Here is a 24,999-nt window from a genome sequence, read left to right as displayed (position 1 = left end):
GGGCTTAAAAAAATAATTTTAAAAAATGGGACTAGAAAGGGAGAATCTCATAAACCAAAGTGTTTTCTAAATTGTATCCAAATCCTTAAAGTATGTTTGACTACCACATTTTCAGTTATCTTACTTAAAGATACAGGAAGTGAAGATCCCAATAGGGATATAATAGAAAATTTATTAACCAAGTTAGCTTCTAAAGAAACCCACCCGGACAGTCCTCGTGGTTAATATAGTATAACCAAAACGTGAGATTCCGTATATTAGCTTCCCAATAATAAGACCTAAAAGTTGGTAAAACTAAACCTCCATTCTTTTTAACTTTCTAGAGATGGACTTTATTCAATCGAGGATGTTCGTTTTTCCATATGTAGGAGGATAGAGTCCAGAGAGTCAAAAAAGGATTTAGGAACGTACAACTTCATATAACATCCCAACTCCTGTACTCAGTGCCCTGATTAAGACCAATGTGCCAAAAGCTCTTTCCAACCCTGTTTACCTATGATGCAACTTTAAAGGAATTATGGACCTGTATTCCCAGATTCCCCTGTTCTACCATGTTCCTCAATGTCCTACCACTCACTGTGCAAGACCTACCTTGGTTTGTCCTTCCAAAATGCAACACCTCACACTTGTCCACATTAAGTTCCTTCTGCCATTTTTCAGCCCATTTTCCCAGGTAGTTGAGATCACACTGCAAACTTTGATAGCCATCCTCTGTCCACTGCTCCCTCAATTTTAGTGTCATCGGCAAATATACTGATCCATTTTACTGCCTTATCTAAATCAGTAATAAACATCTCATCTACATTTGTGTTTTCTTCTGGGAGAGGGCACACCAAAATTTCATTTCAAAAAGGGGAGTATTGTTCACTTTGAGGACCACGTTGATAATCCTTTTCTGCACCAGTAATGGGCCCCAGGAGTTCCCACTTTTCTACATGCCATTGATAGCTGTCAAATGTGAACTGATTAGTTGATTAAAACATCTCATTGCTACAGAATGAGAATTTCACAGACCTTTCCATAATCCTTTAACTCCTTCTTCTTTGGCAATTGTTCTGTAAGCATTCAATGTCCCGCTGTAGCGTTTAGTCACACCAGTTAGGTTTGCTTGCGCTTGAAACCTTACTTTCACCACATCGGTAGGCTGTGCCAAGGTGACTGCCATGGCTCCTGTCGTACATCCAGCAAGCAGGCGGCATCCAATGGAGATAGCTGGATGAAAAATTTACAAATTCTCAATACCAGCTTTATCATAGTAGAGTCGAGTCAAGGAACGAGCCCTTCAGCACATCCGGTCCACGCCATCCAAGCTATCCCCCTTTGCCCATGTTTGCCCCACGTCCTTCTCAACCTTTCCTATTCATATATTTGGCCAAGTGTCTCTTAAATGTTAATTACCTGTCAACTCCTTCCTCTGGCAGCTCATTCCATATACTGATCACCCTTTAGGTGAAACAATTGCCCCTCAGGTTCCCATTAAGACTCTCCCTTACACCTATGCCCTCCAGTTCCTTATTCCAACCCCGACAAGAAAACTGTACATTGCCCCCCATGATTTGATACATTTCTATCAGATGATTTCTCATTCTATGCTCAAGGTTGTGGCTGAAGTTATTGGAACCAATATCAACTAGATCGATTATGAGAAAAGGGAGCTCTAGAGTGACATAGAATTTCTGAGTCCTATGCAACAACACCCATTTTCAACTGATAGAAACAAATAAACCTACTTCTCTGTAGCCCTGTTTATTTTTCCCTTTTCACTTTAATTTTAATTCTATTTTGTATAAGAGTGATCTGTGTTTGCATTTCAGGAAGTGGATGCACAAATAGCTGAATAAAAACAACAGGAATTCTGCAGATGCTGGAAATTCAAGCAACATACATCAAAGTTGCTGGTGAACGCAGCAGGCCAGGCAGCATCTATAGGAAGAGGCGCAGTCGACGTTTCAGGCCGAGACCCTTCGTCAGGACTAACTGAAGGAAGAGTGAGTAAGGGATTTGAAAGCTGGAGGGGGAGGGGGAGATGCAAAATGATAGGAGAAGACAGGAGGGGGAGGGATGGAGCCGAGAGCTGGACAGGTGATAGGCAGAAGGGGATACGAGAGGATCATGGGACAGGAGGTCCGGGAAGAAAGACGGGGGGGGGGTGACCCAGAGGATGGGCAAGAGGTATATTCAGAGGGACAGAGGGAGAAAAAGGAGAGTGAGAGAAAGAATGTGTGCATAAAAAAGAGTAACAGATGGGGTACGAGGGGGAGGTGGGGCCTAGCGGAAGTTAGAGAAGTCAATGTTCATAACAACGTTCATGAACATTGACTTCTCTAACTTCCGCTAGGCCCCACCTCCCCCTCGTACCCCATCTGTTACTCTTTTTTATGCACACATTCTTTCTCTCACTCTCCTTTTTCTCCCTCTGTCCCTCTGAATATACCTCTTGCCCATCCTCTGGGTCCCCCCCCCCCCCCGTCTTTCTTCCCGGACCTCCTGTCCCATGATCCTCTCGTATCCCCTTTTGCCTATCACCTGTCCAGCTCTCGGCTCCATCCCTCCCCCTCCTGTCTTCTCCTATCATTTTGCATCTCCCCCTCCCCCTCCAGCTTTCAAATCCCTTACTCACTCTTCCTTCAGTTAGTCCTGACGAAGGGTCTCGGCCTGAAACGTCGACTGCGCCTCTTCCTATAGATGCTGCCTGGCCTGCTGCGTTCACCAGCAACTTTGATGTATGTTAGCTGAATAAAAATGTAGCTCATCTTTCTTCTAAATTCTTATCAGTCATCTCAGATCTGCATATGCCTGTTTATTCAAATATTAGAAAATTCCATTATTGGTTCATCTGCTATAATTGTCTTATTCCCATCAGAGGTACCATATTACTACAGATCTACTTCTACCAAAATTTCAATATCTTTCCTCACATGGAATCCTCCCAGAACTGGACTGAACAGTGGATGTGATTTACAAACTTTAACCGTGATGCTGTTGCTTTTGAATTCAAAATTGTAACCTTCACCCCAACTTGTCCATACCAACCAAACTGCCTACCCAAGCTAGTTCCATTTGTCTGCACTTAGCCCATGTCCCACTGAAGCTTTCCCATCCATAAACCTGTCCAAAATCTTTTAAACATTGTAATTGTGCCCACTTCTACCATTTCCTCTGGCCACTTGTTCGACATATTGACCACCTTCCATGTGCAAAGATTTGCCTCACAGGCCCCCTTTAAATCTATGTCTTCTAGTCTAGTCTACTGTGAGAAGATGGACCATTTATTCCATCTACACCCTCACGATTTTGTAAGGTCTTTCTGCAAGGTCACCCCTCAGTCTTTGATTCCCAATGGAAAATAGTCCCAGCCTATCCAGTATCATCCTCATGGGAGCTTTCCTATGCCCTTTCCGGCCTATGGACATCCTTCCCACAGCTGGGCAATCAGTACGGCCTATAATGCTCCAACTGAATCTCCATCATTGTTATGTAGAAAACATTTGTCTAACTGCCCCTCCAAATTTCCTTCCCTCCCCAGAAAATGTCCGTGTAGCCCCAGATCTCTTCCTTTAAAATTGCACTATTGCAAAATTGCAGTATATGTTTTTCTATACAATTTTATATATTTTTTCCTTCATTTTTCTCCCCCCAGCAACTGAGCAACTTCCCAAATGTCCGGCTATTTATTCACTGGGTCTTCCTGAAATCTACTACTATTATTCATGCACTGATTTTGTTTTACAACAGAAATCTAGACACTATAGATGGCAGGCAAAGCAATCCTTTTCACTGTACCCCAGCACTTGATGTTAATACACCAATTTACCAGTTCAGTACATACTTACTGTCAGATCCATTGGAGTAGAAGAGTTTAACAGAATCATAAAGCCCAATGCGAACAGAAGAGAAACTCATCTGACGATGAAGACCAGCCACTAAGCCATTGTAGAGACTTCTCACCCCTTCAGTCCTCACAATTGTAGCTATGGTACCAAAGACCCCCCTATACTTCACAGGAGTCACACTGTGCACAGATTTGGATTCTCCTTGAATCTGTGGATTATAAAAATTATTTCACTTTGACTGGATAATTTTTCATGTTATTTATTAGCATCTTGTACAATCACTTAATCCGTTACAAATTTAGCTGCAAACTACCCATCACTCTTGGCATACATTTCGGTTTACCAAGATTAAAAAAAAACAATTATTATTAGAAAAATGATGATGTGCAGTATTTATTCATAACCTGATAGTTAGTTGTAAATGAATTCAAGCTTCCAGTTTGGAGCCATGGTGTATGTGATATTATGAGGAGAGGGCCAGATTTCAAATTACATTTCAGGGCCTTTCACATGAAACTTGCTTGAAGCCAGATCCTGATATTTTCAATGATGCACCAGCGTTGGACTTTAAAAATGGGATCGTTTGTTCACGTTGGTACAAGAGCTTTTATACATGGACAAGTACATGGATAAGAGGGTTTAGAGGGATATGGGCCACACTGGGCAAATGGAACTAGCTCGGTGGCCACCATGATCGGCATGGATGAGTTAGCTTCCTTCCATTGCTCCCTTACTCTACGAGCAAACAACAATGGCAATTCTTTTTCAAAATTCATAGACTAAGGTACAAGAGAACAAGTTACAGGCAAATAGGAATGGCCAAGAATCAGTACAAATTCGATGGGCGATGGGAAAACAAGTCTTTTCTCTAATGTTTGACTGGATTGAAATTATTTTTGCTCATTAGCTCCAGACAATTTTCTAACACCCAGTCAATATCTAAAACATCTCTTTATCACTTTTAAAACATTAATTAACCTCCTGCCAGCTCAAATACAATTTGGGCACTCTGCTCTAAACACTAATACACCGTTAACATCATTAAGAAGTTCCAAATTGAGCCTCTGAAGAGGCAGAAGTTTCTAATATCCTGGATGTATCATGTGCTCCTCCCTTGAAGCATTGGTCCTGCGAAGTTACCATTGGTGTTTTCTGAACTTGATTCAACAAGTTTACAAATAGGTTGATAAAAGAATTAAGAACCACCAAATATGAAGGAGATGCATAAAGTAAAATTAGACACCATAGCCTAGCAGAACAATAGTAAACCCTGGTCTAAAAGAGAAAAATCAGGCATTTCCCGTGGAAACTATTAGAGCTGTGTTACACAAGATAAAGGCCCCAAGTTTCCAAAGACATTTCTATGGTGGCAACACACAACTGATACTTTTCTGTTGCAGAGGCTGTAGAGAAATGTTTTCCCCACTTATTCCAATTCCCCTACAGATCATAGCCAAGCTGCCAACAACAGCTTTCGTACCACGTTGGAAAAGAAGAGCGGATATTCTCCAGTCTAGCCAGCCCCAAGCCAAATTCATTGCTCAATTTGGAGAGCATTGTAATTCCTTTCCTCTGCAGTTCACACAGTTTTCCTTCGATTTGTTCAGCTCTTGCAGATCCAAAGTCAGTGATCCATAAACGTCGCTAATATCTTTTGTTACAAGGCAAATGCAGTAGAAATGTTCTAACCTCAGTAGAAACAGATCTCACACAGCACATACTGCCATTTCTTCAATGTTTCCTTGCTGGAGCAATGCTGGGCAAATGCTTGACAATAGATGGGTTCACATTTTAACACATTATGCTGGCATCAGATGCAGAGAAGGCTGCAGTCAGTCACTGCAAAGTTGAATGACCTGCAATGATCCAAGTATCACCAAAATGCACCAATTATAACCTGCTCGCTGGCAGATTTAACACATTTTAAATTTGCTGCGGATAGATCTTGTAGAGAGTTTGCAGATTACATGGAAGAGTAGGTTCATTTTGGGTAATTAGTTCAGAGTATGAAAAATTCAAAGTTCAAAAGTAAATTTATTATCAAAATACGAGTGGTGATTGATAAGTTTGTGGCCTAAGGTAGAAGGAGTCAATTTTAGAAAACCTAGCATATTTATTTTTTCTACATTTACACACTTGGTCCAGCAGTCATGGAGCATACGGATCCCTTCTTTGTAGAAGTCGGCGTCTTGGGCCTCCAGAAAGTGGTCCACAGCAGAGGTGATTGATAAGTTCGTGGCCCAAGGTAGAAGGAGATGAGTTATTAACTTCAAACTTTCTGCATAATCACTCAAAGTGTTGAACTGCACGTGCATTAACGAGAGCTGTATAACTCATCTCCTTCTACCTTAGGCTACGAACTTATCAGTCACCCCTGCTGTGGACCACCTGGAGGTCCAAGACGCTCTCGTTACATGCACGTGCAGTTCAGCTCTTAGTGTGGTAACGCAGAAAGTTTGAAGTTAATAACTCATCTCCTTCTACCTTAGGCCACAAACTTATCAATCACCTGTGCTGCAGACCACTTTGACAAAGAAGGGATCCGTCTGCTCCACGACCGCTGGACTAAGTGTGTACATGTAGGAGGGGACTATGTTGAAAAGTAAATGCGCTAGGTTTTCTAAAATTGATCCGCTCTACCTTAGGCCACGAACTTATCAATCACCCCTCGTACATATAATGTATATCACCATATACAACCCTGAGATTCATTGTCTTGCAGGCATTCACAGGAAACAAGAAATACAATAGAATGAATGATATACTACACACAAAGACTGACAAACAACCAACGTGTAAAAGCCACACTGCAAATACAACGACAAATAATAATAATAAACAAGTAAATAAATACTGAGAACGTGAGCTGTAGAGTTCTTGAAAGTGAGTCCATAGGTTGTGGAATCAGTCAAGTGTTGAAGTGAGTGAAGTAATCCATGCTGCTTCAGGAGCCTGATGGCTGTCGGTAATAACTGTTCCTGAACCTGCTGGTGTGGGACTTAAAGCTCCTGTACCTCCTTCCTGATGGTAGCAGCCAGAAGAGAGCGTGTCCAGGATGGAGATAAATGATGATAGATCTGCTTCCTTGTGGATGTGCTCAATGGTGGGGAGGCCGTACGCACTGCTTTTTGTAGGCTTCTCCACTCCTGGGCTTTGGTGTTTCCATACCAGACCCAGCACACAGAGGAGCAAGTCAATTCAGCCAGTTAGGATCTCCTACTGACAGACCCTGCTGGTTTGTAGTTCTGGAGCTGGCTGGGAAAAATAGATCATGTAAGTAGAACGCCAAAATAGAGTCTGTTCTCGAAAGAAGGGTTAGCTGTGATACACAGACGGGTTGCTTTCTCTTGTAGAAAGGAAATGCTGGAAATCCCAACCCAACTTCACACAGCGGGCCGCACACACAAACATAAAACATCTATCTGTTACACAGAATAAAGCCCAGCTGTAACTAAACATGCCAGCTTTAGGAGGATAGGAGTTGACTGTTAACCAGATACAAAACCATGTCTGCCATCTTAAAATCAAGTAGTAATCATGGGTTAAAATGTCATGACCATTCAAAAGGAGATAATTTTGGCCAAAGTCAGTTAAATGAGGTAACCTTGTTAGGTCCAACAGACAATTCAGAAAAGGGTGTAAGTTCAAATCTATTATTAGTCATGTGTGTCCTGTGCAGGCAGGAGCAATTAGAACACCAAATTAGATAAACATATTGTGGTTAACCCTGTCTAGCAGTTTTATACAAACCCAATGACCTGATTGGAACTGAAGGGAAAGCAAGGAAAATACCCACAGTCTCAGTTAAAACAATTTTTTAAGTTACAATTGACATGAAGGGATTTACAGATAATATGTTTAAAATCTAATATAGTATTGTACGAGTTACTTCCTATATACCTTCTATATTAAAATGAATTGCTAATGTTAATCTCTCATTAGGGTATTATACAGTTTAGTCCTCGGAGGTCGCTAGTTATTCTTAGGCAAAATAGATACAAAAATGTTTCACTTTCACAAGGTTTCTATACGCAGACGTTAGGGGAAAATTCTTCCACTTTCTAGGCAGTTTTAGCATTCGTCGACTCTCCATAAACTGGATGCAGATTGCAAACACAACCAACTCTTGCTTCATGCAACTGTTCCATTGAGGGCATCCTCCCCACCCCAGCCCCACCCCCCCACAATTCTCCTTCTGTGAAATAAATTAATCTGCTTGGTACAAGGTTTAATTCCAATTTGATGTGGATGCAGTGATGGCAACTTTAAAAAAAATTACCATCCTATCAATGAGAATTCCGGATTGTATTGGCCCAATTTCCAGGCTAAGCGTCACTGGAGAGAAAGATAAAGTTAGACTTTTTGTACATTGAAACATAGTGAAGTGCATCATTTTGCGTTAAAACAAATAGTCGGCGATTGTGCTGGGCAGTCTGCAAGTGTCATCTCACTTCCGGCACCAAAATAGATGCCCACTTTTCTGCAAGCTGTGCCTAGGAATTCCATTCACTCACTAGGTCTACCCTGGTATTCTGGTCAAGAGCATGTGCTGTGATGCTTTTCTGAAGGGTCACAAATATTAGCCACAAGATGATGATCCAGTATTAGCTGTTGACAGCACAAATAGGAACCAAAATACTCCCATACTTGGTTTTTCTTCAGCCCTCAAAACAATGATTATTCTGTGTCAGCAAAGGGCAGTGACCATCTCAATTTCAACATGATTGGGGACAGGAGTAGACAGCAAGTGGCGCCCAGACTGGTGGCTGAGACAGGCCAGTTTTTCCTCAGTCTCCCATGGAAATGCACACACAGCAAAGTACAAAACTGCTTGCAGATCAACAGTCATCTAACACTTAAAGAAAAACAACTTCAATCTTCATGGGAAGCGAAAGAGAAAAAAATCCCCACTTAAGCAAACAAATCCTTGACATAGCAACACACTAAAGACTAGAATCTTACCAAAAGACTGCAGATAAATAGACAGACCACTTCCTTGTTCAGACAAATTCTGGTTCATTTATGTATCACATGCATATTGAAACATTGAGGATGAGATTGACTGCATGAAGAGAGAATTTACAAGATGTAAGGACCCAAGTTATAGGGAAACGTTGAATAGGTCAGGGCTCTATACCCTGGAGCATAGGAGAACGAGGGGAAATTTGATAGTTTTATACAAAATTATGAGTATAGATAGGGTAAATGCAAGCAGGATTTTACCACTGAGGTTGGATGAGACTAGAACTAGAAGTCATGAGTTAAGGGTGAAAGATTAAATGTTTAAGGGGAACGCGAGGGGAAACTTCTTCACTCATCGGAGAGTGTGGAACGAGCTGCCAGCAGCAATGGTGAATACAGGTTCAATTTCAACAGTTAAGAGAAGTTTGGATAGGGTACATGGATGGGAGGGGTATGGAGGACTAAGGTCTGGGTGCATGTTGATGGGACTATGCTTGCAAACATTTCGCTACCCAGCTAGGCAACACCATCAGTGCAACTTCGAATGAAAGGTTGGTGATCTATAGCAGGGATCTCCAACCTTTTGCACACCACGGACCGGTTTAATATTGACGATATTCTTGCGGACCAGCCGACCAGCAGGGGTGGGGTGTTCAAGTTCAACAGTGGGCGTGACAGGGAATGAGGAAAGGTGCAGCTGACTCATATCATTTCATATCGCCAAATCATATCGTTTCCACGCAGCCCGGTAGCACAGGCTCACGGCCCGGTGGTTGGGGACCACTGATCTATAGGACACAAAAGACGAACAATGTAGATCACCAACATTTCATTCGAAGCTGCAGCTCAGCGAGCCACTCAACAACAACATCCTCAGCCCAAGCTACAAATCTTTCCCAACATCTTAAAGGGTGCAAAACTGTCCTTCTGGAAAGGGAAGTATTATACTACTTGCACAAAATGCTGGAGGAATTCAGCAGATCAGTGGAAATGAATAAAGAGTCAACGTTTCGGGCAGAGACCCTAATGACCAAACATAGATTATTCCTCTCCATGGATGCTGCCTGATCTGCTGAGTTCCTCCAGCTTTGCTCTGGATTTCCAGCATCTGCAGAATCTCTTGTGTTTATACTATACTGCGTGGATTTTTCTCATGCTAGGGAACAACCAAAACTAAGTTTACCAAATGCTGAATTTAGAAACATACCAAACTGAGGCATCTACCAAAGGAAACTGCAATTAAAATTAGTCAGAACTGAGATACAAGCTTGGACACTGCAGATGCTGGAATCTGGAGCAACAAGCAATCTGCTGAAGGAATTCAGCAGGTCGAACAGCATTTGTGGAAGAAAGGAAGTGAGGGAGTTAGATATGGCCCTTGTGGCTAAAGGGATCAGGGGGTATGGAGAGAAGGCAGGTACAGGGTTCTGAGTTGGATGATCAGCCATGATCATACTGAATGGCGGTGCAGGCTCGAAGGGCCGAATGGCCTACTCCTGCACCTATTTTCTATGTTTCTATGTTTCAACATTGAGTTTCAACCAAAGCCAGATACTGCTCGACCCACTGAATTCTTTCAACAGATTAGGCGAGGTAGCTCGTTTAGTGTTGGTTCATTCTGCTCACAGGATGTCCCATGCTCCCAGTTATGTTTTCCTTTGCACAATACTTACAGGCAGAAGAGTACAACTAAGCAATTTAAGATCCTTCAGCCCATTGTGTCTATGCTAACTATCATACAGTATCTGTCTACACTAATTCCACATAATGCACACAAGATACTGGAGGAACTCAGCAGATCAATGGAGGGCAATAAATGGTTGATGTTTCAAGCTGATACCCTTCATCAGTACTGATGAACGGTCTCAGGCAAAACCATCGACTGATTATTTCTCTCCATAGTTACTGCCTTACCCGCCAAGATCCTCCAGCATTTTATATGTGCTACTCTGGATTTCCAGCATCTGCAGAATCTCTTGTGCAGAACGCCTGCATTAAATCCATGCCTCTCACACTTACTCATTCAGGTACCTGTTTGGGTGCATCTTAAATGTTGATAAAAACAGCTTTTAATAGATGTAACACACAAAATACTGGAGGAACTCAGCCAGCCAGGCAGCATCTGTGGGAAAAAGTATAGTTGATGCTTCAGGCTGAGACCCTTCAGCAGGACTGGAGAGAAAAAAGATGGCCATCAATACCTATTTTAATGTTCTAGCAATTCAAAGATAAATAAAAATGATGCATCATGTGGCTAAATTATTCCAATATACCCAATTTGCTCAAACATTAGTGTATTTTCAGTTTTTAAATTACAATGAACTGAAAAGAAAACCAAACATTCAAACTCCTAAAATTTGCTACCATCAGCAGATACACCCTCCACATCAGACCGACTTGGCGTCTCCTTCAATTTGCCTTCTCTCCACATCCCACCAAACTTCTGCATATCCCCTCCCAATGAAATGCACGTAGTTGACTTTGCCAAAGCATCTAGTTTCCCTATTCTTATGGCATCAATAATATAGAGAGCAGCCAGCCACCCACTGTAGCAAACCACACAAAATGCTGGAGGAACGCTGGTCCGGCAGCATCCATAGAAATGAACAAACAGTTGACATCTCGGACCGAGACTCTTCTTCAGGAGTGGAAGCTTTGTACCTCTACACACCTTCAGCACTCTCTCATCCAGCATCACCACCATTTATGTCATTCAGTCTCTCCTGCCTGTCACTCACAGGCTGTAACCTCATTCAAAATTCACTGCCTCCGATGAAAGGTCATTGACCAGAAACCTTTAGACTAGCTTTACTTGTCACATGTACATCAAAACATCCAGTAAAGTATGCCGTTTGCGTCAGTGACCACAGTCCGAATACGTGCTTGGGGCAGTTCACAAGTGTCACTGTTCTTCAGCGCCAACATACCATGCCCAAAACATACTAACCAACATACCATGCCCAAAACATACTAACTAACATACCATGCCCAAAACTTACTAACCAACATACCATGCCCAAAACATACTAACCAACATAGCATGCCCAAAACTTACTAACCAACATAGCATGCCCAAAACATACTAACCAACATACCATGCCCAAAACATACTAACCAACATAGCATGCCCAAAACATACTAACCAACATACCATGCCCAAAACATACTAACCAACATACCATGCCCAAAACATACTAACCAACATAGCATGCCCAAAACATACTAACCAACATACCATGCCCAAAACTTACTAACCAACATAGCATGCCCAAAACATACTAACCAACATACCATGCCCAAAACATACTAACCAACATACCATGCCCAAAACATACTAACCAACATAGCATGCCCAAAACTTACTAACCAACATAGCATGCCCAAAACATACTAACCAACATACCATGCCCAAAACTTACTAACCAACATAGCATGCCCAAAACATACTAACCAACATACCATGCCCAAAACATACTAACCAACATAGCATGCCCAAAACTTACTAACCAACATACCATGCCCAAAATATACTAACCAACATACCATGCCCAAAACATACTAACCAACATACCATGCCCAAAATATACTAACCAACATACCATGCCCAAAACTTACTAACCAACATACCATGCCCAAAACATACTAACCAACATAGCATGCCCAAAACTTACTAACCAACATAGCATGCCCAAAACATACTAACCAACATACCATGCCCAAAACATACTAACCAACATACCATGCCCAAAACATACTAACCAACATAGCATGCCCAAAACTTACTAACCAACATACCATGCCCAAAACATACTAACCAACATAGCATGCCCAAAACATACTAACCAACATACCATGCCCAAAATATACTAACCAACATACCATGCCCAAAACATACTAACCAACATACCATGCCCAAAATATACTAACCAACATACCATGCCCAAAACTTACTAACCAACATACCATGCCCAAAACATACTAACCAACATAGCATGCCCAAAACTTACTAACCCTAACCCGTAACAGCTTTGTAATGTGAGACGAAACTAGAGGACCCAAATGAAACCCACATATTCATGGAATGACAGCAGGAGGGATTGAACCCGGGTCACTGGGCAGTAAAATGGTGGGATTGAACCCGGGTCACTGGGCAGTGAAATGGTGGGATTGAACCCGGGTCACTGGGCAGTAAAATGGTGGGATTGAACCCGGGTCACTGGGCAGTAAAATGGTGGGATTGAACCCGGGTCACTGGGCAGTAAAATGGTGAGATTGAACCCGGGTCACTGGGCAGTAAAATGGTGGGATTGAACCCGGGTCACTGGGCAGTAAAATGGTGGGATTGAACCCGGGTCACTGGGCAGTAAAATGGTGAGACTGAACCGGGATCACTGGGCAGTAAAATGGTGGGATTGAACCCGGGTCACTGAGCAGTAAAATGGTGGGATTGAACCCGGGTCACTGGGCAGTGAAATAGTGAGACTGAACCCGGGTCACTGGGCAGTGATGAACTTTCATCATGCTGCCTGTGGCTTTGAGCACAAGACCACAAGACATAGGAGCAGAATTAGGCCATTCAGCCCATCGTGTCTGCTCTGCCACTCCTTCATAATTGATTTATTATCCCTCTCATCGCGTTCTCCTGCCTTCTCCCCATAACCTGTGATGTCCTTACCAATCAAGAAACCATGAACCTCCACTTTAAATATACCCAATGACATAACCTCAACAAAGTGGTAAAGAATTTCCTTCACATCTGTTCTAAAGGGACATTCTTCTACTCTGAGGCAGAGCACTCTGGTCCTAGATTCTCCCACTATAGGAAACATCCTCTCCACACCCAATTGGTTTCAATGAGATTCCTCGCTCATTCTTCTAAACCCCAGAGAGTACAGGCCCAGAGCCGTCAACCACTCCCTATAGAGTAACCCTTTCATTCCCAGGATTATTCTTGTGAACCTCCACTGGACCCTCTCATCCTTTCTTAGATAAGGTGCCCAAAATTGTTCACAATACTCCTACTTTGGCTAGTTGTTAGTTAAATAAGCAGCTTGGCACATTCCACGTTCATACTATGCAATGAAAGTTGTTGCTGGAAAAGCTAAAGAAATGACTGACTAAGCCTTACTTGAATAGATACCAATAAAAATGTAGAACAAGAAAGAATAGGTTAGAATAAATGATTGTCCATTAGAGAGGGGCTGGAGTTTCATTTCTCGGAAGGTTGAGAAACTTCAAAATTCTTTGCCCAAAATGTCACTTCAGTGAATATGTTGTGGGGCAGATTTTGAGTAATTGGGAAGCAGGCAAATCAGATGAGTCATGATTTTTTGAATGGCAAAACAGACTGAAATCTTTCCTGCTCCTATTCTTAGGTAGGAAGGTGCTTACTAAGGAAGCTTCCTATCCAGTCACACCACTCCACCAAACTCAAAGTCACCATCTTACATCAACAGCAGAGGTGTTGATTCCAAATCAATTTAGATTCTCACATGCAGCGTCTTTGTCCATCTCTCTGTGAACTGTCTACACTTCTCACTATCTCAGTAAAGCACCCAGCAGAAACAAAGACCCCACCCATCCCAAACATTCTCTACTCCCCCCTTCCATCAGGCAGAAGATAAAAAAGCTTGAAAGCCTGTACCACCAGGGCTCAAGGACAGCTTCTATCCCATTGATGTCAGACTCCTGCATGGACCCTCTTTTATAACAAGATAGATCCTTGGCCTCACAATCTACCATGTCATGATCTTGCACTTTATCATTTATCTGCACTGCACACGCTAAAAAGACAGTACATGGCGTTTAACTGCGACGATGGTACTCTCAAGACCATAAAGAATGATACCATTAAGGAAGTCCTTGACTACAAGTGCCTCAGTTCAAGAATGATGAGTTCGGAGAAGGACATAAAGATACGGAAGGCGCTGGCGTGGAGGGCTATGAACGACATGAAGGAAATCTGGAAGTCGAACCTGACCAGAGGGCTTAAAAAGAGGAATTTCATAACAGTCATAGAGTCCATTCTCACGTACGGATGCGAGACGTGGACACTCACCAAGACGATGCGAAAGTCTCTAGATGGTTGCTATACACAAATGCTCTGAATGGCTCTTGACGTGAGTTGGCAACAACACATGACGAACGTCGAGCTCTATAACGACCTACCGATACTCACTACTAAAATCAAGGTGAGAAGACTGCAACTAGCAGGGCACTGTCTACGCCACCCCGAGCTACCTGCCAGCCTAGTCATCATATGGAAGCCCAAGCACGGGAGGATGAACCCTGGGCACCCTCCCAAGACTATGGTCAACATGCTCCTAGAAGACAGCAGCGCGGCTAATGTAGATGAACTGAACACACTGATGAGGGAGAGGGGGAAGTGGAGAGTCCGTCATCGTGCCTGACGCCGGCCTCCTAGGGAGTCAACATCGTCATAGTAGTAGTGCACTGCACTCTTTTGATAGCTTTTCCACCTCTGCATTGTTAATGTATTACTTGATTCTAGCTTAATGCAGTGTAATGATTTTTCTGAACAAACAGCTGATACAAGAGGGTATATTTTTAAGGTGATTGGAGGAAAGTATGGGGGAAAATAAGAGAGGCAAGCTTTTTTTTAGAAGGATAAACAGACTGGTGGGTGCATGGATTGCATTGGCAGAGATATTAGGGACACCTAAAAGACTTAGATGGGCACATGGATGACAAAGATAGAGGACTATGTAGGAGGGAAGGGTTAGATTGATCTTCGAGTAGGTTAAAGGATTGGCACAACATCATGGGCTGGAGTGCCTGTACTGTTCTTCAGTGTTCTATGTTCAAGATTCAAAAGATTTCAAGATTCAAAGATTCAAGATTCAAAAAACTTTATTGTCATTCTAACCGTACATCAGCTCTGCAGGGCAGAATGAGACAGCGTTTCTCAGGGGCAGTGCAATCATAACATAACAAAAGCAACACTAAATAATAAACATAACAATAAATAGTAAAACACAACAGCCACATGTCAGTTAAAATCAAGTTATAAGTGTCCAGTGCAAGTTAAAAGTGTCCAAAGCAGAGTCAGGTAGAGCAGCTATTTAGCAGTCTGACTGCCTGTGGGAGAGAGCTGTTTAGTAGCCTTGTGGTTTTAGTTTTGATGCTCCTGTAACGTTTGCATGATGGCAGAAGAACAAACAGTTCATGGAGAGGGTGTGAGGGGTCTTTAATGATGTACCGTGTCTTCTGGAGGCATCGACTATGAAAGAGGTCTCGGACGGAAGGTAGGGAGACCCCAATAACCTTCTCTGCTCCCCTAACCACCCTCTGCAAGGCTTTTTTGTCGACAGCACTGCAGCTGGAGTACCAGGTTGTGATGCAAAAGGTCAACACATTCTCAACCACACCTCTGTAGAATGTAGTTAAGATGTTAGTGGGGAGTGATGCTTGTTTAAGCTTCCTCAGAAAGTGCAATCTCTGCTGGGCCCGTTTCACAATCCCAGTGGTGTTCCTGGACCAGGTGAGATTGTCCGAGATCTGCACCCCAAGGAACTTGATGTTTTCCACTCTCTCCACTGTGGAGCCCCTGATGCTGAGAGGTGTGTGCTCAGGCTGAGACCGTCTGAAATCGATGATCATCTCCTTGGTTTTGGTGACATTAAGCAGCAAGTTGTTATCCCTGCACCAGCTCTCTAGGTGTTTGACCTCCTCCCTGTACATTGTTTCATCATTATGTAAGACAAGCTTTTCATTGTATCTTGGTGCACAAGACAATAATAAACCAATATATCCAGTGATAACACAGCAGTAGTCTAGAGAAAGAATGAGCTTTGACAAGAGATATTTATCGGTACTTGCACAGTATGCCATTTTACCTGCAATCTCACTTTGGTCGTATCAAGAGGGAATGTGACAAGATCGGCAATACATGCTGCTGTTCCAGCTCCGATTATTTTTATACTGTTTGTCGGAGGTTTTTCCAAGGGTTTGAATCCAACCATGTTCAAGTGCGGTCCTCCTACAGGTGTGCGGGAAGTAAACAATCTTGCAAATTCACCATTCTCCAACCAAACCTTCAAAGAAGTAATAGAAGATGGTGAAAACCGTGTTTCCTTTTCAAAGTATGATTAAAAAACAAGCAGAATTTTTAAAATGTTAGTTTGTAGGGACCAGTAATTACCAAGTTCATTATCACTGATGTCCTCACATTGGTTCCTCAGGTTGTCATAGCCATGGTGGTAGTGGGGATAAGCTCCCACTACCTATAAAGCTCTCCAAATGGCGTGCGACTCTAACAGCCTCTGACAACCAAGTCCAGCTCCTGGCCTTCTCGTGAGGCTTAGTTACTAGGCCCGGCAGAACTGTTTCTACTGACAAGCGAAGGGGCAAAGGCGGACCACTGGCGCCTCAAAACCAGTTGTTTTGGGCAGGTGGTTCTCGTCAGCCTCGGACGGCAGCCCACCTAGGAGAAGGAAGACTCTGATTTTAAACCTCCGCTGCCTTGCGGCCACACCCGCCCATAGGAGAGGCTTCGGGAGTAAAACCCCGAGGAAGAAACCCGGAGCCGGGGTCCCTGAGGCAGCTTGATGTTGTTTACAGCTTCACTCTGGCAACCTCTGCGACGACACAGGTGCCAAGCTATATCAGCGCTTGCCCTTCCCTTGGACTACATCAGTGACGTGGAGAAGGGGAGCCCACTGCATGGGCAACAACCAGTTCCTTAAATCTTCCCACCCAGGCTTGCGCCCTGGAGAGGACACAGTCCACCAGAGGCGCAAACCCATGATCCCCCGGGATCTACAGGTACCTCCCCCATCACATTTTGTTTTCCAACTAATCTTGCAGAAGCACTAAAGGAAGCCCAAGTTATTAACTGGCAAAGGCCATCAGTCCCACCAACCTGCCCGGGATTTATGCGTTACAGTATGAGTTGTGAAAATATTCCCAACCCATCCAGAACCAATTTTCTCTCCTGTGAGATGATTAGCTATAAAAATATGCACGTGGAGGTTCCTTGATTCCCTACACCATTGTAACTGGTCCAGGCAATTATCTGGTCTGAATAACTTCCAGCTAAATGTAGTGAGAAACAGTTCTAATTCCTGCTTAAAACATCTAGAGAGGCCTGAAGTCCAACATCATAGGTTTAAGAATGTCTACTTTCCTTCTTGAAAGAATCAGCAAAACCCCAATCACTACAATTTAGCAACTTTCTGACCACACCATCCACTTTCCACTAAAATCAAAGTCTTCTTCTTTTAATTACGTTTTCTTGCAAAAATTGTGTACAATTTACCTTTTACTTGCGAATGCTGCTTTTAAGATACTATGTGGAGATGCTGCTATAAGTAAAGGTTTCATTGCGCCTGTGTATACATGCGTTTAAAATAAATCAACCTCGACTTTTGAGAGTTATTACCTTTTTAGAGGCTGGCATGTTCCAGAGGTTCACTATCCCCTGGGAAAAGAGGAACTTGACATCTATAACTTACCTCCAAGTGAATTTGGTGCAGGGTTTGCCTGGAGACCTCTGAGATGCTGTAGTCGTGACCAGCTGCAAGGAGAAATCAGATTGTAATCAGAGGACTCTCACTACTGCCTGCTTAAGGCAAAAATCACTGCCAGGGTCCTCTGCAACCCCATGGAAGAAGAACAACTTCCCAAGTCAGTGTGGATTCAGTCCATCAAAAGCTGCAACAAACACGATTTCCATTATGCAACATTACCAAGAGGAATCCAGAGACAATTAAATATGGTCTTTATGAACCTTAAAAGAGCATTAATGCTGTCTAAAAGAGGAGTTAAAGAATCCTACTAAATATCAACTCCCCTTAGAAACCTAGCTCCATTTTGTCCCCACCACACCATTACATGCAAGCCACAATTCCCACCAAATGCTACCACCACAGTGCATCCAAGATCAAGGCAGTATGACATTGTTCTAATCCATATCTCCATCAGGCTCTTTTTAAGTTGTTTTTATTTACATCTGCAAGGATGGATTTGGGGGACAGAGAGGGGAATTGGGGTCAGGTTAGGGTTTAGAGACAGGATTGTGAGGGTATTAGAGGTCAGACAGGAGGCCAAGTCTCTAGTCTGTGTTCAAAGGCCAGTGACGCAGGCGTGGGATATCTGTCATCAGCGGCTGGATGTCAGGCCGACAGATAGTGGACGAGGGCCCCTCCAGAGTCAGTGAGGTCTGGGAACCTCTGCAAACCTGCAGGGGAAATCAAGGTCCAATGTCTGCAGGTCTGAGTCCGCTGGGGGCTGGGGGCTGAAAAGACCGCCTGTCCTGGGGTTGAAGGACCGTATGTGCATGGACGGGGGGGTGGCGGGGGGGGAGTTTCACTTTGCTGTTATTTTGTTGCTTGTCGGGTTCTGTGTTATTTTGCCGAGCATTGTGGGCATTGTGGACATATTGTGCTGGTGCTGAAATGTGTGGCAACACTTGCTTGCTGTCCCCAGCACACCCTTCACTGTGCACAAACGACACATTTCACTCGGCTGGATTAAGCTAGTGCGGGGCCTGCAGCCTATGTTATAAAGGGGCCCTAAATTTAAAAATGCACATAAGCATTAAAACATAAATTATTTGCTTGCAAAGTAAAGTAATTCAATTTTTACATTTGCTATACAGTCAGATAATACGACAAATGCCAGACACTTCAGTAATAGTATTACTTACATGTAGGTGTCAATTTCAAATGTCAAAACTAACAAAACTACAATTTAAAAGTTAGAGTTTCTAGATTTAGCATCAGCGAATTTGTTGATGATACTGGAAATGTCTATTTCACGCAGAAGTTCATGTTCAATGCTCATTAGAGTGAGATTGTTCACTCTGTTTTGACCCATGGTGCTCCTTAGTTCATTTTTAATCCCTTTCAGTTTTGAAAATGAGCGTTCTCCACTGCAGTTGGTAACCACGAGTGACAAATAGATGCTCAAGACATTTTCTACATTTGGCAAACATTGTCAGTTATCAAATGGTACAACTGTAACTCTATAAGGTCTTGTTTGGCATCAATATGAGAAGCAAGATCAGTTTTCAACAGTTCAGTAAACTGCACAAATTCTTCATTAAGACTTTCTTCCAGATCTTCCAGATATGATTTAATAAGATTTGATGATCTCTTCAGGTGTAAATGACTGTAACTGATGAAGGAATCCAAAAACACCATTCACCTTTAGATAAGCTTTCTGCCTTTTTGACAGAGCAGAAAGCAAGATGTCAATAATGGCAAGAAATGTTTGGCTTTTAAACTTCTGAGAAGGCGTTTGAGATTCAACAAGTGGATCAAGAGTGCTGGAACCACTGAAATCATCATACACTCAATATTGCTTGTGCTTTCTTCGAGTTTGCTGTTGATAATCTCCACACTTAGTCAGATCCTTGGCTTTTTGCTCAATGTCTGAAAAAGTAGACTGCATAACTTGAATATATCCATGCAAGGATTCATAGAGTGCACACGCTGTGTTCGAGTCTTGGCCAGAAGATTGCAAAGAAGCACTGGTCATTTGAAAACGCTGTAATACTTGATCCCACAATATGACCATTATTCCTGTTTCCAACTTCATCATGGTTGAAAATAGTCCACGAGCCTGTTGTCGACATGCTGCCTTCTGATCATTGTTATTTGAAATGTCATTCAAGCCTTGTTTTCTTGCAGAAAAGCTGTGTGAAAGTGCTTTTGTTGCATCTGCACAAGCTGACCACCTGGTATCTGACATTCTTTTCACAATGGGCAAATGAGCACCATCATCAGATAATGCAGCAGAAAGAAGATCCCACCGATAAGCAGAAGCAGAAAAAAATGTGTACAGGCTTTCTACAAATTGAAAGAAAATTAATGCTTCTTGACAACATTCAGCAGCACATTTTCCAACCAAATTTAGTGAATGTGCAAAACATGGAATGTAATCCGCAAACTCATTCAGCTCTTTAGTTCATGCTTGTAAGCCACGATACTTGCCACTCATGTTGCTGGCATTGTCATAACTTTGACCACAGCAGTCTTTTATATCAATGTCATTTTCCTTTAAAAAGTCAAGTAAACTTTGAGTAAGCTGTTCAGCGCTATGACTTTCCATATCCAAAAACTTCACGAATCTTTCAACTGGTCCAGATGGCAAAACATAGCGCACAGTCAATGTCAGCTGGTCCACAGTAGATATATCTGGAGTAGAATCCAATGAAACAGAATAATACTTGTATTTCTTCACTTCACCGATAATGTGATCCAGTATGCTGAATCCAATCAGATTGATGAATTCCTCACATGTTGTTTTAGATAGGTATGATTTATATCCCCTTCCTTGGTTTGCATGAGCATTTCTACCATGACACAGCAAGGAGCCAACACACGCCTGCACACACATACTGTACCATGCAGCATGCAACTCCCCCGACATGCAAACAACAGCGTTGCCAGATCGTCGTTGTTGTGGCGTGGATGAAATCACAGAGCATTGCATTACCGGTAGGTAGAAGGCAGTTTCTTTATTCGACAAAACAAATTTACAGCAGGCAGGGACCCCTGGCAGAACAGGTCTAACCACCTTGTGATTGAGGCTCGATATTTATTTGCTAAACACAAAAGACAGTTCATAGTTACAAGTATAGACAATTCTTTGAAGTTTTCACATCTTTTGATTAAATTCATTCTACCAGCGCCAGTATGCCTAAACTGGCATTCATGGCCTTTAGGAATGCAAGTTAAAATCCATAATACATTATTTGGTATGTTACGTGCTAACACAGAGGACAATTCATATTCAAAAAACATAGATATGGTGTCTTCACAACTGCCTGTAAATTTAGCACTCTTGTCTCAGAGGTGCCAGAGATGCATTGTTACAAATGAAACTGGGTTCACAGCTTTTAGGAAATGCATTGTTATGAACTCAATCCACAGTACTTTGTCAAAGAACAGAAGGCTGCTGGCTGAAGTCATTTATTTAAGTGTAAATGAATCGTCTACCCAAAGCTCGCTCTAACAGTCGTGAGAATACGGTGAGATGCCGATTTCACCAGACTGCAGCTTGCAGGCACTTAGTGCGGGCAGGACCCTCGAAAATGTGGGGCCCGTAGCATATGCTACTTTTGCTACTAGGTTAATCCGGCCCTGATTTCACTGTATGTTTCAATGTACACATGATAAATAAACTGGAATCTTGATGCTCCCCAGTGGAGTGGAGCAATGCACAGACAAAGGAAACCATTCAACCTTTGCTGAACCAAGTTCATGCGCAAGTATATAGAGAACAATCTCCAAGTCATCATTAACCAGTTTACTGGTGTGTACAAACCAGGCTTTACACCAAACTACTGAAAAACAAAGGGCGACCTGAGAATTAAACTCCAAAGTTCAAATTCAGAACCTCCACAGTGCTCCATCAGCAAAGAGTTTTCAAAAAGGTGAATACATCACATCCAGAGTTAAACCCATGCTTCCTATCAGAGTTATCCCTGCCTCCTGTATGAAGCCTACCTCCAGCAAGCTTGAAGAAATACCACCAAAATCCTCCAAATCCATTGGCAGGTTGAGTGGATCAAAGTCACACTCCCTCACAGAACAATGCCCCCACTTCGAGGCCCCAACTGAGCCCAACAATTCCGTGGGGCAGATCCCATGAGACTCCTCAAACAGCACCATCACAAGGACAGCTGCACCAAGACGTTCTTAAAGCCTCCTGGGGGAATCCAATACCCTCGTCCACTCTTTGCAACTGGATCCTCAACTTCTTGATTAACCGACTGCAACCAGCAAGAATAGGCAGCAACACCTCTACTACAATTATCCTCATCCTTGGTGCTCCTCCATCCTTCCCTACTTCCTATACACTGATAATTGCATGGCCAGATTCTGCTCTAACTCAAAAGTTTTGCAGGTGACACCATGGCAGCAAGCCATATCTCAAACACGAGTCAGAGTGCAGGAAGGAGATAGAGGGCCCAGTGGCATGGTGTCAATACAGCAACCTTTAGTCAGCAAACAAAAGAGTTGGTCATTGACTTCAAGAAAGGAATGGTGTACATGCTCATGTTTACATTGATGGTGCTGAGGTCAGAGGGTTGAGAGCTTCAAGTTCCTAGGAGTGAAACTCACCAACATCCTGGTCCAACCACAGCCAAGGAAGCTCAATAGCGCTTCCACCTCCTCAGAGGCTAAAGAAATTTGGCATGTCCGCTTTAACCAATTTTTACTAATGTATCCTACCTGGATGGATCACAGCTGCTTTGGCAACTGCTTTGTCTGAGACTGCAAGAAACCGCTGAGAGATGTGGATTCACAGCACATCACAGTAAAAAGCCTACCCTCCATGGTCCCTGCCTACATTTTGCCCTTCTTCAGTAAAACGGTCAACATAATCAAAGACCTCACCCACTCTGGACATTATCGTTTCTCCACCATTCCATCAGGCAGAACATAAGTAAGAATGTATCACCAGGCCCAAGGACAGTTTCTGTCCTGCTGTTACAAGACTCTCGAAGTACAATAAGATTAACACGACCTCACAATCTATCTCATTATGGTTTCACACCTTACTGTCTACCCGTACTGCAATTTCATAACTGCAACACTTCATTCTGTTCAACTTCAAGTCAAGCTTATTGTCATCAACCCAGACTTCTAAAAGAGGTAGCTGAAGAGAATGTGGAGACATTAGTAATGTTGTTTCAAGAATCACTGGAATGGGTCCAGAGGACTGGAAAATTGCAGATGTCACTCCACTCTTTAAGAAGCGAACAAGGTACAAGAAAGGAAATCATAAGCCAGTTCGCCTGGCTTCAGTAGTTGAGAAGATATTGGTTGTCCATTAAGGATGAGGTTTCAGGGTACTTTCGGGAGGCATATGATAAAATAAGCCAACGTTGGCATGGTTTCCTTAAGGGGAAATCTTACAGGACAAATTTGTTGGAATTATCTGAGGAAATAACAGGCAAGATAGACAAAGGAGAGTCAGTGGGTGTTGTTTACTTGGATTTTTAGAAGGCCTTTGATAAAGTGACACACATAGGGCTGCCTAACAAGATAAGAGCCCATGGTATTACAGGAAAGATTAGCATGGTTAGAAGATTGGTTGACTGCTAGGAGGCAAATGGTGGGAATAAAGGGAGTCATTTCTGGTTGGCTGTCAGTGATTAGTATTGTTCTGCAAGAGTCAGTGTTGGGAAATGCTTCTATTCATGTTGAATGTCAATAATTTGAATGATGGAGTTGATGGCTTTGTGTCCAAGTTTGCAGATGATATGAAGATAGATGGAGGGGCAAGTAATGTTGAGGAAGCAGGAAGTCCGCAGAAGGACTGAGACAGATTAGGACAATGGGCAAAAAACTGGCAGGTGAAATATAGAGTAGGAAGTGTATGGTCACGCACTTTGGTAGAAGAAATAAGGCATCGACTATTTTCTAAATGGAGAGAAAATTCAAAAATCAGAGGTGCAAAGGGACTTGGGAGTACTTGTGCAAGATTCCCTAAATGTTACCTTGCAGGTTGAGTCAGTGGTAAGGAAGGCAAATGCAAAGTTGGCAATCATTTTGAGAGGACCAGAATACAAGAGCAAGAAGGTCATGTTGAGGCTTTATAAGGCATTGGTGAGACCGCACTTGGAGTGTTGTGAGCAATTTTGGACCCCTTATCTAAGAAAGGAAGTGCTAGGATTGGACAGGGTCAAGATGAGGCTCACAAGAATGATTTGGGGAACGAAAAGGTTAACATAGGTAGAGAGTTTGATTGCTCTGGGTCTGTACTCACTGGATTTAAAGAAAAATGAGAGGGGGGATGGTCTCAATGAAACCTATCGAATATTGAGAAATCTAGATAGAGTGGTTATACGAAGGATGTTTCCTAAAATGGGTTAGCCTAGGACCAGAGAGCACAACCGCAGAACTATACGGACATGCATTTAGAACAGATGAAGAATTCTTTAGCTAGAAGGTAGTGAACCTGCAAAATTTGTTGACACAGATGGGTGTGGAGGCCAAGTCATTGAGTATATTTAAAGCAGAGGTTGATAGGCTCTTGATTAATTAGGGATCAAAGGTTAATGGTAGAGGGCAGGAGAATGGGGTTTAGAGGGATAATAAATCAGCCATGATAGAATGGCAGAGCAGATGATGGGTCAAATAGTCTAATTCTCCTCCTATGTCTAATGGACTTACCGTATACTTGTATGTTGCACAAAACAGTACATACAACTCACACCACAACACAAAGT

At 42.7% G+C, this 24,999-nt stretch overlaps 1 protein-coding gene across 7 annotated transcripts in view; it reads right to left on the bottom strand.

The window, feature by feature from the left end:
* The window catches only part of LOC134349711 (dicarboxylate carrier SLC25A8-like), a 58,640-nt gene that overhangs the window by 20,065 nt on the left and 13,576 nt on the right, over positions 1 to 24,999 (bottom strand). For 4 of the 7 annotated variants that reach the window (XR_010018756.1, XR_010018758.1, XR_010018757.1 and 1 more), the window contains exons 2-5: positions 18,269 to 18,330; positions 16,652 to 16,849; positions 3,834 to 4,041; positions 1,015 to 1,212 (exon numbers count right to left, since the gene is read on the bottom strand). Coding sequence is in view for 1 of the 7 variants with exons in the window: in XM_063054450.1 (XP_062910520.1) it covers positions 1,015 to 1,212; positions 3,834 to 4,041; positions 16,652 to 16,849; positions 18,269 to 18,330 (666 nt within the window). In the remaining 6 variants the exon portion in view is untranslated. Of the gene's footprint in view, positions 1 to 1,014; positions 1,213 to 3,833; positions 4,042 to 16,651; positions 16,850 to 16,956; positions 17,239 to 18,268; positions 18,331 to 24,999 lie in introns of all 7 variants that reach the window. The other 3 variants (XR_010018753.1, XR_010018755.1, XR_010018754.1) reach the window with 1 other exon arrangement.

The sequence above is a fragment of the Mobula hypostoma genome, chromosome 7, assembly GCF_963921235.1.
Source record: "Mobula hypostoma chromosome 7, sMobHyp1.1, whole genome shotgun sequence".
NCBI lineage: Eukaryota > Metazoa > Chordata > Chondrichthyes > Myliobatiformes > Myliobatidae > Mobula > Mobula hypostoma.
Note: the sequence above shows the minus strand (reverse complement) of the source record. Positions and strands in the feature narration are given on the sequence as shown.